Here is a 12,836-nt window from a genome sequence, read left to right on the forward strand (position 1 = left end):
GAGGAGGAAAAACCACGCCCCTTACGGTCAACTGCACATTTTCTGCGCGACTTTACAGAGAGATTTTTTTCTATAGTCGGCTAACAATCGTTAATGCCAAAATAAAACATTTTAACTAAATGGCATGTGCTATTCTGAGTAAATGTGTCATTATTAGGCAGACGGACCTTTATGTAATGCAAAGCTGCGCGAGAGTGATGTGGTGTTCGTGAGCGCGCGGGCAGCTTTTGCGGGACTGCGCAGGTCAGAGGGCGAGCCGCGCGCGCGCAGGTGGGCTGAATTCTGTCAGCATCTGGAGCACTGTGTGCTCAAAGACAGGCCGTGCAATATTAATGGGGTTAGAAATTCTTTCTTATACTTATTGTCTTACAGCAACCTACATGGCTTGAAACTGTATTTATATAATGTTACGTTTGTGATCCGTCAACGTAATGTGTAACATTTGATGTTTTAGTGAGATTGAATATGATTAGCAGTCATTTGGGCGTCTTCACATGATGAACTTCCTCATCCTCATCCTCATCATCGCTCAGTATGGCGGAGTCGGATGGTGTGGAGTTCTCTGCGAATCGAGCTCAAAGCAGGTAGGCATGTATACATGCAGAATCAGGTCGCGTTTGATGCATTCGTAAAGAGGTTCTACCTAAATGCGTAGGACTTAATACAAATATCAGGAAAGAAACTGCATTCTGTAGCTTCAAGAGATAGAAATGTCTGTCATTCAGTTAAATCAGCAAAACTTTGTCTGACCCACACAGGGTAGAAAATGTTCTCTGATGAAAGGCTCAATAAGAACAAACATTACTTTACATTTACACCGATTAGCCACAACATTAAAACCACTTGCCTAATATTGTGTAGGTCCCCCGCCAAAACAGCGTCAAACCGCAAATCAGAGTAGCATTCAGAGCAGTAATCTGAGTTACCGTAGACTTTGTCAGTTCGAACCAGTCTGGCCATTCTCTGTTGACCTCTCTCATCAACAAGGCATTTCCATCCACAGAACTGCCTCTCGCTGGATGCTTTTTTGTTTTTGTCACCATTCTGAGTAAATTCTAGAGACTGTTGTGCGTGAAAATCCCAGAAGATCAGCAGTTACAGAAATACTCAAACCAGCCCATCTGGCACCAACAATCATGCAACGCTCCAGATCACAGAGATCAAATTTTTCCCCATTCTGATGGTTGATTTGAAAATTAACTGAAGCTCCTGACCCATATCTGCATGATTTTATGCACTGCACTGCTGCCACACGATTGGTTGATTAGATAATCACATGGATGATTGTTGGTGGCAGACGGGTTGGTTTGAGTATTTCTGTAACTGCTGATCTCCTGGGATTTTCATGCACAACAGTCTCTAGAATTTATTCTGTGCAGAGGGCTGCGATTAAAAAGATAAATAGTCTGCTCGCTTCAAAGGTTATTGCGCTGCTCTGTCCAGTCTATATTAGGTTAGAGCATTATTACAGTGTTTTCAGTGCGATTCTGTGCTCCACAACTCCATCTCATGCTTAGAGTAACAGAAGTCCTCTTAGTTCAGTTCCGTTTGCTTAAGTGCGCCAAGCGCTTTATTTACACTCAGACAGTGCTCTAGGATGGGTACAATTTGAATATGAAGAAGACAGTGTTTTTTCTTTGTTTCACTGTTTATATATTTATTTGTTTGTGGGTGAATTGAAAAAAGGTCTCAGTTTTTTTTTTTTTTGTTAGTTTTTTTAATGGACTCAAGTGTGAAAACCCCAGTAGCCTTTTGGCAGATGAACACCTGAAAAACTTTTTTTTGTCTATCATAAGTTCAAATCGCAATATTTTTCAAAATAATCACATCAAAAATCATGTCATCAAAAATCGAAAGTCATACGCAGCTGGGATGGCATGAGGGTGAGTAAATGATGAGAATTTTACTTTTTGGATGAATTATCCCTTTAACCCTTAAATGCATACCATGGGTCTTTAGTGACCCGGGACCTCATTCCACCCGCTGTACCTCATCCATTTTTTGGAATTGTACCCACACCTCTTTAGTATTCCTCAATCTGTCTCTTATAAATCGTGTAACACAAAAACATTTATATGTTTTAAGTACCAAAAGTGTATCGGGTCTTTAGAGGTATGTCAGAGTGTCTGGTTTTTTTTTTTCCTCTATAAATGATATTTTTTATGATTATTTCATATCTATTTAAGTTTATTATCAAAGGCTATCTTTTTCTTTGTTTATTACAAGAGAAATGAGTACTACATTCATACAAATAAATACTATATCACATTGATTGTTTTGTGCAACAATGAATTATCAACAATGGTGAATTATCAGGATTCCCCTTCTTACTCAAGGTGGCGCTGTTTCAATGAAGTCAAGATTTACATTTGACATTGCTAGCTGACGTAGAAACAACATTTGAAGTAAACCATAGCAAGTGTAACACGTGAACAGTATGATATGGCTATTGTCATTTGGTTGTACTAAAAAAATAATTTGTTGTGAATCTATTTAGACTCAAAAAGTGCCTGAGAAAATACATTTGTGTAACATATGTTTAACTTAGGTATATCTTATGTGTAGATTATGTGTTCTGTGTAGCTCAGTGTGTGTTTGACAGCCAGTTGGACCTCATGAAATTTCAGTGTGAAAATAATGAATCGTGTTCTAGATTTGTCCTGATTTGTTGCATTATCTCTTTGATATATGACAAATAAAACATCAAAATATATCAATTTATTTTAGTTTATTATTTTCTAATTGTCTTGAAAATATTTGGAAAATTTTACACTATTTGGGCATTTTGTACATCCATTTTTGATAGATATAAGTACCAGGTCTCTAAAGACCCGAGGGTTTGGGAAAATTACCATGCATTTAAGGGTTAAAAGTAGTTATGGAGGCGATGGGAAAGATCCATTGCAGTGAGAGGCATTAGTGTTTTAACTCCTGATCTATATTATTTTTGAGAAGTTTTCTAGGATGAAGCTTCTAATCCTCATGTCCTGTTTTGGGTCTGAGAGACCCCAAGGCCATTTTAATATTTTTAAAAACATACAAAGACCCCATGAAATCTAAATTATAGTTTTGTGCTATCTGTTTGGAAGCCTGAATATACAGTTGTGCTCAAAAATTTGCATACCCTGGCAGAAATTGTGAAATTTTGGCATTGTTTTTTAAAATATGACTGATCACGCAAAAATGTCTTTTATTTAATGATAGTGATCATATGAAGCCATTTATTATCACATAGTTGTCTGGCTCCTTTTTAAATCATAATGATAACAGAAATCACCCAAATGGCCCTGATCAAAAGTTTACATACCCTTGAATGTTGGGCCTTGTTACAGACACACAAGGGGACACACAGAGGTTTAAATGGCAATTAAAGGTTAATTTCCCACACCTGTGGCTTTTTAAATAGTCAATGAGTTTGTTAGCTTTCACGTGAATGCACTGAGCAAGCTAGATACTGAGCCATGGGGAGCAGAAAAGAACTGTCAAAAGACCTGCGTAACAAGGTAATGGAACTTTATAAAGATGGAAAAGGATATAAAAAGATATCCAAAGCCTTGAAAATGCCAGTCAGTACTGTTCAATCACTTAAGAAGTGGAACATTCGGGGGATCTCTTGATACCAAGCCAAGGTCAGGTAGACCAAGAAAGAGTCTGCCAGAAGAATTGTTCATAATACAAAAGAACTCCCAGGTAACCTTAGGAGAAATACAGGCTGCTCTGGAAAAAGATGGTGTGGTTGTTTCAAGGAGCATAATACTTGTAAAGCTCCATTTTGGTCTCGTCACTCCAAATTACAGTGTGCCAGAAGCTGTGAGGCATGTCAAGGTGTTGTCGGGCATATTGTAACCGGGCTTTTTTTGTGGCATTGGCGCAGTAAAGTCTTCTTTCTGGCAACTCGACCATGCAGCTCATTTTTGTTCTAGTATCGTTGTATTGTGCTCCTTGAAACAACCATACCATCTTTTTCCAGAGCAGCCTATATTTCTCCTGAGGTTACCTGTGGGTTTTTCTTTGTATCCTGAACAATTCTTCTGGCAGTTGTGGCTGAAATCTTTCTTGGTCTACCTGACCTTGGCTTGGTATCAAGAGATCCCCGAATTTTCCACTTCTTAATAAGTGATTGAACAGTACTGACTGGCATTTTCAAGGCTTTGGATATCTTTTATATCCTTTTCCATCTTTATAAAGTTCCATTACCTTGTTACGCAGGTCTTTTGACAGTTCTTTTCTGCTCCCCATGACTCAGTATCTAGCCTGCTCAGTCCATCCACATGACGGCTAACAAACTCTTTGACTATTTATACACAGACACTAATTGCAATTTAAAAAGCCACATGTGTGGGAAATTAACCTTTAATTGCTATTTAAACCTGTGTGTGTCACGTTGTGTGTAACAAGGCCAAACATTCAAGGGTATGTAAACTTTTGATCAGGGCCAATTGGGTGATTTCTGTTACCATTATGATTTAAAAAGGAGCCAAACAACTATGTGATAATAAATGGCTTCATATGATCACTATCATTAAATAAAAGACATTTCATCCCCCCCATTTGGAGATCTCCGGGCTACAGCAACACCTGCTTGGAATTTACACACTTCACCTTTCAGAATGTGTTCAAAAGTTAATCCCAAAATTGCCATTATTTTGACATATAGAGCATTGGAGTTTTTGGCACCCCAAATATAAGAACATACTGTCAATCTCAACAGAACATGAGGGTTAAGAAACACTGGCATTATAGGGCAAGGGATGCTCCTAACAAGTGTTTTATTTTGTTTAATGTATTCATAAGAATTATCACAAGAACCAGTTTATTTGGTTGTGATTTGAGACATGACAACTGTTTGGTTTTGGGGAGGCTAATTGGTTCTGTTTCCAAAAAGGTTCTTTATGCAATTTGATGAATAATTTAAAAGTAAGTGCCATTACAGGGATCATGCTGATGCACCAGCTTAGAAACTGAGACCAGCTGGTAGTGTGTCAGGATACATTAGACTCCTCAGGCTACTATTGTAGTTTTATCAACTGTGAAGTTAGACAAAATGAGCAGGGAGTGACGAGAGATACAAATTTCTCGTAAACTGATTCTCTCTCTTTCCAGCATGGCTAACAACAAGAACAGCACGCTCCGTTGTACTTTTTCGGCCCCCAGCCACAGCAACACTCTCCTGAGGGGGTTGTCTGCCTTGCGTGACCAGGGTCAGTTGCTGGATGTGGTTCTAGCCATTGAAAACGAACGCTTCGAGGTTCACAAAGCGGTTTTGGCCTCCTGCAGTGACTACTTCAGGTGAGACATTACACCGGTTGCTAGCACCAGCCACCTGATTTATGAATAATGAGATTAATCATATAATTTAGAAATTATTCTAAGATGGTTCATTATTGTGTTTAAAGACCCCATGAAGTGCAGTACTTGATGTTTTGAATCTGACCTTAAATTTTGAGGTGCTATTTTGTATATAATCAATCTAATAAACTTTATCTTTTCATTATCTCTGTCTGAACCTCAGCTTTTGTGAAATGCCACAGTTTTTAACTTGAAAATATAGAGATGACTTTTCTTCACCATGGATTTAAAGGAATAGTTAATCATTTACTCACTCTCATTTCTGTACAAACCTATATGCTGTAATTCTTTTTCCATCAAACACAAAAGGATATTTGGTTTTTTTGTTTTTTTACGAAGAAGAAGAATTATCATGCAGCTCTTTTTCACACAAAAAACATTCATAGTGACCATCTCTGTCAATATTTTAAAAAGGACAAAAACACACCTTGAAAGTGCCATAAAAGTAGTCCATATATATTGTGAACTATTCCAAGTCTTTTGAAGGAATACGTTAAATGAGTGTGAATAAAGACTTAAATTATACTTACACAAAGTTGTGGTATGACATTAGAAGTCCTGGAATATAGGGTCTGTTCCAAAACTTAGTGAGCTGCCTCGCTGTCTCCTGCCTACCTTGGCAGCTGTCTTCTACGGCATCCTACCTGAAATTATGCCTCATAAGAGACCGATTTGGAATGCTCTACATTGGCGGCACTTCACGCATCATTCAAATAGTGCTCCTCATGTGCAGCGCATTGGAGACTTGACTCGCGAGAGAAATTACATGATCCTCTAATAAATATGCACAGCACACACGTTTTGGGTAAAATAGTCGGTTTTGTATCAGATTAAACAGTTATTTATCTATACCTTTCAGTATTGAATAAATTATAAGTACGTATATTTATAATCTAAATTTCTCTCGCTTAGAGAGAAATTTCTTTTTCCACCGAGCTCATGATGCACTCTGGGATCGCCTACCCGGGGAAGGATACATACTACCTACCTTAGAATTAGGCCAAAACGAGATATCTTAGGTGGCAGTATAATTAAGTCCCCACCCCAACAGAGCTTAACAGATGTGGTATTAATGAACTTCCCCTGTATAGAAAAGAACTGCTTGAAGATTCTTAAAGAATTTCTCCTTTAGTGTTATATTAAAAAAAAATGCAGGCCAGTAAATTACAATTTTCATCTAAAATCGTTTCTTTAATGCTTCTGTAATCTTCCTGATACACACAGAGCCATGTTCACTGGAGGAATGAAGGAGTCAAACCAGGACACCATAGAGCTACAAGGTCTTTCAGCCAAAGGACTGAAGCACATTATTGATTTTGCCTACAGTTCTGAGGTCACGTTGGACCTGGACTGTATTCAGGATGTTCTCGGAGCTGCTGTGTTCCTGCAGATGGTTCCTGTGGTGGAGCTTTGTGAGGAGTTTCTCAAATCAGCCATGAGTGTAGAGACTTGTCTGAACATTGGCCAGATGGCCACCACTTTCAGCCTCTCCTCCCTTAAACAGTCGGTCGATGCATTCACTTTCCGTCACTTCCTGCAAATCGCTCAGGAAGACGACTTCCTTCACATTTCAATGGAACGACTGGTTTTCTTCCTACAGAGCAACAAATTAAAGAACTGCAGTGAGATCGACTTGTTCCATGCAGCGATCCGCTGGCTGCAACAAGACGAATCCAGGCGAGCTGCCGCCAGTGAAGTGCTCTGCCATGTGCGCTTCCCGCTAATGCGATCGTCTGAGCTGGTGGACAGCGTCCAGTCTGTCAACATAATGGTGGAGGATGTGCAGTGTCGTCAGTTCCTCCTAGAGGCCTTCAATTATCAGATCCTTCCTTTCCGACAGCACGAAATGCAGTCACCGCGAACTGCCATTCGTTCCGACGTCACATCCTTGATCACTTTTGGTGGAACACCATACACTGACAACGATCGCACTGTTAGCAGCAAAGTTTACTATCTACCTGACATCACAGCACGACAGTTCAAAGATTTGATGGAGATGGAGATGGGATGCAGCCATGCATGCGTTTCGGTTCTCAACAATTTTGTGTACGTGGTCGGTGGGCAGCATCTGCAGTACCGCAGTGGAGAGGGCGCAGTAGACATCTGCTTCCGCTACGACCCTCATCTCAACCAATGGCTTCGAATCCAACCTATGCAGGAGAGTCGCATTCAGTTTCAACTCAACGTTCTCCATGGACAACTTTACGCTACAGGGGGCCGCAACAGGTCTGGCAGCTTGTCTTCTGTAGAATGCTACTGCCCCAAGAAAAACAAGTGGACCTACGTGGATTCTTTGAAGAGGAGAATCTGGGGTCATGCCGGAGCTACGTGTGGGGAGAAACTCTACGTCTCTGGGGGTTACGGTGTGTCCGTGGAGGATAAGAAGACTCTACATTGTTACGATCCAGCCTCTGATCAGTGGGACTTTAGGTGTCCCATGAAAGAGCCGCGAGTCCTGCATGCTATGATCAGCGTGAATAACCGTGTTTATTCCCTTGGTGGCAGAATGGACCATGTCGACCGCTGCTTCGATGTTCTGGCTGTAGAGTATTACATTCCAGAAACTGATCAATGGACAACAGTCAGTCCAATGCGTGCTGGCCAGTCTGAAGCTGGCTGCTGCTTACTGGATAAAAAGATCTATATAGTTGGAGGATACAACTGGCACCTCAATAATGTCACAAGTATTGTGCAGGTTTACAACACTGAAACAGATGAGTGGGAAAGAGATCTTCATTTTCCAGAATCTTTTGCCGGAATTGCTTGTACGCCTATTATATTTCCTCAAACCACCACCCAACACTAAGAGTTTGGTTAACACAAAACACACATTCTCTTATATTTTCATTTTTCTTTTACATTTTAAGGTTTAATGTCTACCCCAAAAGCAGCAGAAGTAATTACAAGATTGATTTGAAGGTTTTGTATGCAAGCTTTTGCCTTATGAAAAGATATCTCTGAATATTCATGATTCAAAGGGATGGTTCACCCATAAATTTACTCAACCTCATGTACTTCAAAACCTTTATGGCTTGATTATGACCAGTCTTCTGTGGAACACAAAATGCAGTTATTTACAGTAGAATGTTCAAGCTACTCTTTTTCATGCAATGAAAGGCAAATAGTTCACAATTGCTAACAACCAAGATCTTCAAGGTAAGATTTTAAGTAAATTATGAATTCAATTTCAGTCTGTTCTTCATGCAAATATATCATACGACTTCAAAAGACTTGGAATATGGTGCACAAGTCATGAGGACTACATTTATAATGCTTTTATGGGGCTTTTTGGAGATTGACAGCCCTTGATCACCATCCAATTTCATTGTATGGAAGAGAGCAGTGTTAACAGCTAAACATCTCTTCTTGGTGTTCTAGATAAGAAAGTTAGTCATGAGTTTGGAATGACATGAGTGTGAGTAAATGATTACAGAATCACTTGAAGGTGCATTCACACCACTGCTGCTTAATGTCATGAAAGTGTAAACATTTTTGATAAGCATGTTCAGAACATTAAGCATCTTACTGCACTTCTCAAGCAGTCTATGTGATTCTTATTGGTACTTGTACAAAATTCTTGTTCATTACTGTGAAAAGGGCAATGTCGTCAGCCCTCTATCTTCCTAAATTTCCTGTTTCCAACTGTTACTGTATTTAAAACAAGCAACAGAGGTGGCTAAATTCACATGCGCAATGTTTTTTTTTTTTTTTTTTTTTTTGAACACTTCAGGGAACAATTGTGAGATTTGTTATTTATTTTTATTACAAGGAAACAACTTTTAAAACCCAACAATCTCATTGTTATAGCCATTTTATATTCAAACTGAAAAATCAAATTTTGACAAAAACAAATAGATATTCACTGGGTAAAAATGTTTATAACCTTTGTCTACCTACAGGTTTTGTTTCACAAATTAAGGTAGCACATTTAATTATGCACTTTCATGTTCAATGTATTCAAACATGAATTTACAGACAAAGATTAAAACAGTGTAATGTTTTCTCTGAATGTGTAATGTGCACAGTCGATGTTTAGAGACTGGATCAAATTTGTTTAACAATGCCAGAAAATGGTGGTCTTGCATGAATAACAGACATTCACGGTCGCTTTTCAAGCGATGTGTGCATTAAGAATATGATGAATTTGGTTGTTGTTGATTACATTTATGTGTTAATGTTGGAGTTCTCAAATTTTCTTTAAGGTTACAAATATTTTTTTTGAAAAAAAAAAATTTGGTTTCCAACTACACAAAATATATTTATATTCTCTAAATATAGAGAAGTACATTCTCTATATTTAGCTAATTTGCCATATGAATAACTGTGCATAAATGTGAAGCACAGTGAATAACTGTCACCTTTAGCTCAGGACTCATCTATGTTGTAGGGCTGTCAAAATAAAATTCGAATATTCGTCGAATTTAAGATAAATACGCACATTCGAATGCTAAAACTGCGCATTCGATTTTTGGATGCCAAGCACTGGCGGTGACTTCAGACCAATCGCATTCTTGCGCTAAAAAAAGGCTAGACACAGTGCAACAAATACAGTTTAACAGAAACTAGGTATCTCGAGAGTTCTTTTTAAATTGACATGGCATCTAAAAAACAGTGCTCCTGAAGCAAAACAAAGATGTCCGTCTAGCGTGTTTACATAGAAAAACAAATGGTAAACTGGATGGTGGTAAAAGCGTTCGGTGTGAACAGCCCCTTACAGTTGGTGGAGGTCTTTGGCTGTTGCATCTTGCTCTCTTATCAGCATTGCTCAGATTAAGCAATGGGGTTGTCTGTAAAGGAGTCCAAGTTGGAAATGTGTGTCTCGAGATCCTCGCGTTCTGTTCCTTTCTGTTGTGTTCCATCTGTTTGAACAACCCCTGACCAGGGATCATGAGCCGCTTTACCAACGAGTTCAGCCGAATACCACTGTTATCTGGGAATAATTCTACCCTACATATAGCTGTAATTGAAAAACACTGTGGGATATCGCTGTTATTATGAAGTTTGAGTCTGTGGTAGTATATGCTGTAGCACCAGTGCAAGTGTAACACCCTGTTAACACAGAACTGCCTACTGAAGCGTTTCCCCCTCGTTTTTTCTTTTGACTTAAAATTTGAGAATATGAACAGACTTTTTTTATTTATTTTTTTTATGCACAAGTTTAAAATTGAATGTTGTTGTTTTTTTATTTTTATTTTTATTTTTTTTTTAACAGCCAGGAATGTTCTTTGCAATACTATAACACGGTGCTCTATTGTTATATGTATTCAATGCGCTCTCTTGTGGATTAAGGAAATAACATCAATTTAAAAAATCAGCTGACTTTAAAATTTGAATTTAGATTTCTGCCCAATTGACAGCCCTACTATGTTGTACTAATGTTGGAAACCTTAAAATGTTAAGGTGGACAACACCTGGTTAAGTTGAGACTGTTGAGTTAGTCAGCTGGGTCTCAACACATTATCAAATGGCTTTTAATCTTCTCCTATCAGACTAATTTCACAGATCAGCCTTAATTAACCTGTTTAAAGCACCACAAGTGATGTTACAAAAAGTAAAAGCCCAGTCAGCTTTTCCTTTTTTATATCACATCATTAGTTTCCATCTTTTATATTTTATTTTTCAAGAAAACTCATTGTACAAGTTTTATGAATTTCTCATTTATAGCATGAAGTTACATAAGAAATGTTTAATCATTTTGTGGAAGTATAATAAATGCAATTCTTAATTTGATGTATAAAATTATGTATTACATTTTAAAATGTTTGGTATTAAACATTTTGAAAGATCACTGAATGTATTTCTCTTGATAGCACTTTTTTTGCAATAACCCTTGCATTGTCTTCCATGTGTGAAATTACTTTGTGTGTGTGTGTGTGTTCTTATTTCATCCATCATCTTTGTTACAGTGTTGTCTAAATATCATTTATTAAATGTGTATTTATTGTCACATGTAAAAAAATAAATAAAAATAAATGATGTAGGTAATTAAAGAAGTATCATTACAAAATTATTTTTCTTCACATCCAAAGTGTAATATGTTACTTATTCTGTTGTGGGCATGGCTGTTATCATTGCAGTGTGTAGAATCAGGAATTTAACAGTATTTTTAAAGTCATATGGCATGATATGCTGTGATATTGGCAGTAAAATAATGATACAAAATCTGCCTAATTTTTCCAGATTTACAATTTTAAATAATTTTATAAAAAATGTTTGTTTTTTGTTTTTATTGTTTAACATAGTTAAAAATAGTTTTCATTTATCACTTAATGTCATACAAATCCAGTAAACATAAAAAATCTAAATCAATATTTGGTGTGACCACCTTTGCCTTTAAAACAGCACCAGTTCTCCTAAGTACACCTGGTCACAGTTTTTCTTGGTTGTTGGCCGATAGGATGTTCCAAGCTTATTTTGTAATGTCTCAATTGCTTCTGTCTCTTCATGTAATCTCAGACTGACTCAATATTCAGTGGGGGGCTCTGTGGGGGCCATGACGTCTGTTGCAGGGCTCCCTGTTCTTCTATTCTAATCTTTTCTATTTGCAAAAGTAATGTTTAGGAGTCTAACATGTATATTTCCTATTGACACACTAAAGCTGAAGATATAAATAACCATCTTAAGACAAATGCTTTTGTGAAACATCTTATGTGCCTTAGACTTTTGCACAGTACTGTGTATATATATATATATATATACAGGTGCATCTCAATAAATTAGAATGTCGTGGAAAAGTTCATTTATTTCAGTAATTCAACTCAAACTGTGAAACTTGTGTATTAAATAAATTCAGTGCACACAGACTGAAGTAGTTTAAGTCTTTGGTTCTTTTAATTGTGATGATTTTGGCTCACATTTAACAAAAACCCACCAATTCACTATCTCAAAAAATTAGAATACATCATAAGACCAATAAAAAAAACATTTTTAGTGAATTGTTGGCCTTCTGGAAAGTATGTTAATTTACTGTATATGTACTCAATACTTGGTAGGGGCTCCTTTTGCTTTAATTACTGCCTCAATTCGGCGTGGCATGGAGGTGATCAGTTTGTGGCACTGCTGAGGTGGTATGGAAGCCCAGGTTTCTTTGACAGTGGCCTTCAGCTCATCTGCATTTTTTGGTCTCTTGTTTCTCATTTTCCTCTTGACAATACCCCATAGATTCTCTATGGGGTTCAGGTCTGGTGAGTTTGCTGGCCAGTCAAGCACACCAACACCATGGTCATTTAACCAACTTTTGGTGCTTTTGGCAGTGTGGGCAGGTGCCAAATCCTGCTGGAAAATGAAATCAGCATCTTTAAAAAGCTGGTCAGCAGAAGGAAGCATGAAGTGCTCCAAAATTTCTTGGTAAAGGGTGCAGTGACTTTGGTTTTCAAAAAACACAATGGACCAACACCAGCAGATGACATTGCACCCCAAATCATCACAGACTGTGGAAACCTAACACTGGACTTCAAGCAACTTGGGCTATGAGCTTCTCCACCCTT

The 12,836-nt window shown here is 37.9% G+C and overlaps 1 protein-coding gene across 3 annotated transcripts; it reads left to right on the top strand.

Moving 5' to 3' along the window:
• The first annotated feature begins 25 nt into the window (after positions 1 to 25).
• Positions 26 to 11,137, top strand: LOC127427642 (kelch-like protein 26). 3 transcript variants are annotated; one of them, XM_051675330.1, is made up of 4 exons: positions 26 to 337; positions 455 to 584; positions 5,104 to 5,289; positions 6,574 to 11,137. In XM_051675330.1, exons 2-4 carry the CDS (start codon positions 535 to 537, stop codon positions 8,153 to 8,155), a joined length of 1,818 nt encoding a protein of 605 aa, XP_051531290.1. In that variant the 5' UTR covers positions 26 to 337; positions 455 to 534; the 3' UTR covers positions 8,156 to 11,137. The 3 variants fall into 3 exon arrangements, with proteins under 3 accessions (XP_051531290.1, XP_051531289.1, XP_051531291.1); XM_051675329.1 differs by having other exon boundaries at positions 26 to 584; XM_051675331.1 differs by lacking the exons at positions 26 to 337; positions 455 to 584 and adding an exon at positions 1,098 to 1,883.
• Positions 11,138 to 12,836: the final 1,699 nt, after the last annotated feature.

Source organism: Myxocyprinus asiaticus, chromosome 37 (genome assembly GCF_019703515.2).
Source record: "Myxocyprinus asiaticus isolate MX2 ecotype Aquarium Trade chromosome 37, UBuf_Myxa_2, whole genome shotgun sequence".
Lineage (NCBI taxonomy): Eukaryota > Metazoa > Chordata > Actinopteri > Cypriniformes > Catostomidae > Myxocyprinus > Myxocyprinus asiaticus.

Bases quoted from the DNA above. Each gene is read 5' to 3' on its own strand.
- LOC127427642 (XM_051675329.1), top strand. From the start codon at position 535: ATGGCGGAGTCGGATGGTGTGGAGTTCTCTGCGAATCGAGCTCAAAGC. The intron at 585-5,103 runs GTAGGCATGTAT...CTCTCTTTCCAG, and splicing joins GCGAATCGAGCTCAAAGCAG to CATGGCTAACAACAAGAACA. The intron at 5,290-6,573 runs GTGAGACATTAC...TGATACACACAG, and splicing joins TCCTGCAGTGACTACTTCAG to AGCCATGTTCACTGGAGGAA.